The sequence below is a fragment of the Quercus lobata genome, chromosome 11, assembly GCF_001633185.2.
Source record: "Quercus lobata isolate SW786 chromosome 11, ValleyOak3.0 Primary Assembly, whole genome shotgun sequence".
Lineage (NCBI taxonomy): Eukaryota > Viridiplantae > Streptophyta > Magnoliopsida > Fagales > Fagaceae > Quercus > Quercus lobata.
Window position 1 is genome coordinate 52,244,110 of NC_044914.1, and position 5,294 is coordinate 52,249,403.

Here is a 5,294-nt window from a genome sequence, read left to right on the forward strand (position 1 = left end):
AGGCTTGAGTCCGAGGACCATGCAAGGCCTTGGTTCTGTCCAAATCTTGTAATTTTTCTCTTTTGTACTTGGTCTCCCCATAGGCTTGAGTCCGAGGACCATGCAAGGCCTTGGTTCTGTCCAAAACTTGTTATTTTTCTCTTTTGTACTTGGTCTCCCCATAGGCTTGAGTCCGAGGACCATGCAAGGCCTTGGTTCTGTCCAAATCTTGTAATTTTTCTCTTTTGTACTTGGTCTCCCCATAGGCTTGAGTCCGAGGACCATGCAAGGCCTTGGTTCTGTCCAAATCTTGTAATTTTTCTCTTTTGTACTTGGTTTCCCCATAGGCTTGAGTCCGAGGACCATGCAAGGTCTTGGTTCTGTCCAAAACTTGTAATTTTTTCTTTTTATTTATTTATTTTTCGAACGTAAGCCCCTAGACCAGGGCGGGGAGAGCTGGCTTGAGGCCAGAAGCCCCTAGAGCTGTCCGCGCCATTGGCACTGCAAGGCGTAGCCCCTAGCAGAAGTTTATGTCAAAGCAACAACTGCATGTCGCTGGAGATGGAGGGAACTCCGCGAACCTCTGTTTGACTCCACCGCCACCTGCGCCAACGCGCAAGCCCTTCCCACAGACGGCGCCAATTGTAGGGACACAATTTTTAACGACCCAGGGATGACATTGGGCTGGTATATAAAGGGCCCTAACAATATGATTTGTAGAGAGTGGGTTTGGAAAGGCTGGACCTTGGTCGTTGGGCAACGGTTTAGTCGGGATTTTCATGGAAGCCCATACGAAGATGGGTTTGGCCTGTATGGCTAAGCCTTACACGGATGTGGTGTGAAGATCTATCTCCTCGGAATTAGTCCGAGGATCGTCTTGTCCTTGCCATCCTTCTTTTTTATGAATTCGTTCTCCCCCTTCCCTCTCGTTCCTGGGGCCTCCCCCTAGTGCAGCGACCTTCCCTTTTATATTAGTATTTCCTTCCCATTCTTCACCTACGTGTCCGTTTCTCCTTGTTCGGAGTGGTTACTCGTCTTGTCAATCCTCACGTTAGAGTGGTTGGGAAAAGCTGGATAGCATGGTATGAGTATGGGTTTGTCAAGCGCTGGGCTCCCCATTAAGGTGCTGGCAGCCTTTTCCCTCGTACTGCTCTTGTACTGAATCTGTCCTTTTCTTCAGGCGTTTCTGTGAGATGTTGGACGTAAAGTCGTCCTCGGCCACATCCTTGGACCTTCAAGGAGTTTTCGTTGCGCGTCTTTGGTAGTAGGGCTCCTCGGCCTGGGCTTTGGGCCCTTAACACAAAGTGGGCTGGGACCTCAAATTTTGGGCCCCACAATACTTATTAAGTTTGGTCACAAGTTTATTTTTGTCAAACGCGAAACTTATTAAAGAATAGATAAATCACTTTTTTTGGGGGGGGGGGGGGGATAAAATATATATATGTATATGTATAATATTAAAAAAAAAAAAAAAAAAAAAAAAAAAAAACCAATCTTAAAGATGCAATTTGTATTTTTTTGAAAAAACAAAATAAATATGCGGAAAGCCCTGTTGTCCCTATCACAGGAAGCCACCATAGAAATATATTTATTAATTGACGAGCAATCTTTTGTTTACTTTTCTCTCATCCTCCTCGGATTACGGCGATCTTCACCACCACTCTCACCGCCGTTATCGTCAAGGTATGCCCATCTCTCACTCTCTCCGTGTCTTTAGATTTTCACCGACAGTACTTGCTTTTCCTTTTATAGTTCACCTTGTAATTTGTGTGCGCCTTATTATGGTTTTTTTGATTGTTCACCTTGCGCTTCTTCATTCTCGTTTGGTAATTTGAGGAGATTCCCAGATGGGTATTTCTTATATCTTCGTTTCTCTTGGATTTTGAAGCGTGGCTATTATTTATTTATTTATTTTTTTGAGTGTGTGTAGTAATTTCATAAAAGTACTTTCTTTATTTTGTGATTTTAGTGATGGGTTCTCTTAAAGGCATTGTTCTTATCTCATAAAACATAATTCACCTAAAAATGCAATCTTTATTTTGATTTTTTTTTTTGAACTGGCTTGATTTGTTGTTGCTTTTCACTCCATAGAAACTAACACCAACTCAAATTCACCTAAAAAGTGTTCAAGCATAAAACAAAAGTAAGAATTCAAGTATATGCAAAAATAGAGAATCAGACATCAATGAAATCAAAATAAATAATCCAAGCAACAACTACCACAAAAGCAGTCTCAGTAGGTTGTTCTGCATAACTCATATTGCCACAATTTTGAATAACCTAAGTAAGGAATGAAAAATTTCATTAAGCTATTATAACTCATGTGACATTTAAATGTATTATTTAGTTGGGGTTTGCAATTGTCTGAATGGTGCAATGATGCACATGCTTGTGATGTTTAGTTTCGAGTTTTGACATTTACATGATATGTGGAGTAGAAATGTTGATTAATTTATCTTGTTTACTATCATTGAAGTTAAACTTCATTTGTAGACTTGTAGTGGTATGACATTTTCATTGTTAGGACAACATTGTATCTCCTATTTAATCATGAAAATCCCAAAATCTGTTGTTGTAGTTCTTCCTTTTTCCTACCTCTAGTTATTTTGCATGTATTATCTTTCTTCTCTGGATGCATTTTGCTTCAGTTTCAGTTCAAAAAATGTCCTTTCCATTCTAATATATACACAGCAAACAGCCATGCCTTAATCCCAAAATTTTTGGGGTGTGCTATAGTTCCTCAGCAGCCTAGTCGGGGTCAGCCACTTGCGTTCCATCCTAATATATGCTTAATCCATATTCTGACATCTTAAAATAGTCTCAATAATTTTAAATAACCCTAAGAAACAGACCTAGGCAGCAGCAAGATGATGATTTCAATATATATTGGTTAGAGACTGATGCCCAACTCAGCACAACCAACCCTTAGCAAGGTCTCTAACAGCCCAAAAAATTGTTGTATTTCAAAACTGCCATGCTTTTGCCAGTCGTTTGGAATGTGCTGTGTTTTTATAAGTAATTATTAAAATCGTATATTTCTCACAAGAGCCCCTGTTTTCCCCTGATATGCAGAAAGAAGAAGATGGAGCTAGACGTGGTGAAAGCAGAGTTAGTGTTGCCAACCCACCTCAGTTTCAAGCAGGTTCAAATGTATGAGAAGTACCCAAAAGGCCAATCCAGAGGCAGACACTGGAAACATCTCAAGCAGATCCTTCAGGCTGAGAATTACCAGAATTTCCCTACTGACGAACCCACCTGTAAGTTTTTGGAATGCACGAAAAAAAATGGGGACTCTTTTATTGGCTTTCCTTTTCCAGAAAAGCCTGTATATTAATTACAGAAGGAACAATGAGACTGTTGTAATGGGAAATAAAATTTGATGCACTATGCTGGACTTTGTATGACTCATGATGTTGAAAAGAATGTTACACTTGCTAAACCGACAACAAATGGGAAACCTTTTATTCATGAATTGATACATGATTGTCCTACATGGGAAGAGTGTAATTCCTAAGTTTGTGGTTGAACACAAGAGAATATGGGGCAAAAATTTTAGAGCTTAGAAGATTCACGCTTTAAATGACCATAGAATAAATGAATATGATTAATGGACCCATTTTGCATTGAGAATAAGAAGTCTATGCTTGGGGAGTCTTGGGAAGCTTAAAGCCCAATGAGGTGGGATGAAGGGTTTGCACCTCACTAAGTTTACATCAAGGATTGACTTTATGGTATTAGAGTGATTCTGGATCAATTTTTTTGTATGAAAAGAGGTGTTTGCTGGTATGACTAGAGAGCGTATCGAGAAATCACTTGTACTGTAGGAGGATGCTGATTGGTCAACCTGATTTGATTTCAGTCAAGTATCTTGAGACAAACTGGCTTGGATTGGCTGCTTAACTGTTCAATCATATTGTCAGGTTTAGAAAGATAGTCATCTGTTTGGAGTTTGAAATTAAATGTTTAAACTTGCAAGCTTTTACTCACTCTTTCTTTATTCTTCTTCTTCTTCTTCTTCTTTTTTTTTAAATAATAATAATTATCAGTTAGTAATCTTTATTGAGATTACTATGAATTTCCTTTCTGAGTTTTGATCCCTTGATGTTTCCTGTTCTGCAGATGTTAATATTGAGTCACCACCCTCTATGCATCCTTGCAAGAAAATTTGTGATATAACAGGATATGAGGTATGTGGCTCTCTTAATAAGATGTGGTGTTATAGGTCCAATCAATATGAATATTTAGTTTGAATGTTTGATCCTGCTGTTAGGGGTAGATTTATTTCTATGGATATTTGCATCCCGCTTTTAAAATTTTTTACTTCAATTAAATCCAGTTCCATTGTATTAGTTCTCTGTTTTAGATCAATGCTAAGAGTTGAACCCACTCGTTCCTACCCACCCACTTTGTTTTAGGTCTGTGTGAAAACCTGGAAATCATAGAATTTTGGATTATTGTTGGTGCACATTTTGATTTGCCTAAGCTTGTACTCTGCCTGTTAGGTTTCTGACTTAACTTGGATGAGTTAATGAGTCTTATAACTTGACCCTTGTCCATCCAGCCTTCTATATGCTTGTTATTCTACAGGGCCTAATAGTTATAACATTCTTGTTGCCAAATAGATTTTGTTCAGATGCATTGAGAACAGGAATAGGTTGCAACTGCTGTTTGAAACACTATGATGAATCCATCAGTAACTGAATTCCATTATTTTTTTTTTTTTTGGTTTGGATTATGTTACCTACTTTTGTTTACTCGTGTATCATGCAGGCGCCATACTATGACCCTAGGACCAATCTCCGTTATGCGAATGCTGATGTTTTCAAGCTCGTAAGATCGCTTCCTAATGAGTATGTGCAAAGGTATTTGGCTCTGAGAAACGCAGCAGTGGTCCTCAAGTAGAATAGAGTAGGTTTTCTTATTTGAAATTAGCTCAGGATCCTTTGTGCCGATTGATTTAATCTGTATAGAAGGACATTAGAATGGAGTTTATTGTTTTCTGTTGTCACCAAGTCTATGGAATAAGTTTATGCATCTTCTTTGATAAGCACGTGTTCCCACTCCGTAGGAAAAATGTTCAGCATGCATATCTTTTTGTTGATGCAGTGATGTGTTTCTTTCCATCTTCAACTTGTTCACATCCAGGTTTTTTTTTTTTTTTTTTTTTTTTTTTTTTTTTTTGTGTAACTCATTAAATCTCTTTTTCACAAGGTAAAATACATTATTGATCAAAATCAACAAATTACTACTCAAGAAAAAAAAGGTTTTAAGCATTGTTTCATTGAAACAATTTATTATTATTATTATTTTAACCT

At 38.1% G+C, this 5,294-nt stretch overlaps 1 protein-coding gene across 1 annotated transcript; it reads left to right on the plus strand.

Moving 5' to 3' along the window:
• Nucleotides 1-1,505: 1,505 nt before the first annotated feature.
• Nucleotides 1,506-5,080, plus strand: LOC115968840 (chromatin-remodeling complex subunit ies6-like). Its single transcript, XM_031088356.1, has 4 exons — nt 1,506-1,662; nt 3,052-3,236; nt 4,099-4,166; nt 4,750-5,080. The coding sequence occupies exons 1-4, from the start codon at nt 1,517-1,519 to the stop codon at nt 4,879-4,881; spliced, it is 531 nt and encodes a 176-aa protein (XP_030944216.1). The 5' UTR covers nt 1,506-1,516; the 3' UTR covers nt 4,882-5,080.
• Nucleotides 5,081-5,294: the final 214 nt, after the last annotated feature.

What these genes read in the sequence shown, in the direction of transcription:
- LOC115968840 (XM_031088356.1), top strand. Translation starts at nt 1,517, where the DNA reads ATGCGGAAAGCCCTGTTGTCCCTATCACAGGAAGCCACCATAGAAATA. An exon ending in CCCTACTGACGAACCCACCT is followed by an intron (nt 3,237 to 4,098) that starts GTAAGTTTTTGG and finishes CCTGTTCTGCAG; the next exon opens with ATGTTAATATTGAGTCACCA. An exon ending in GTGATATAACAGGATATGAG is followed by an intron (nt 4,167 to 4,749) that starts GTATGTGGCTCT and finishes TGTATCATGCAG; the next exon opens with GCGCCATACTATGACCCTAG.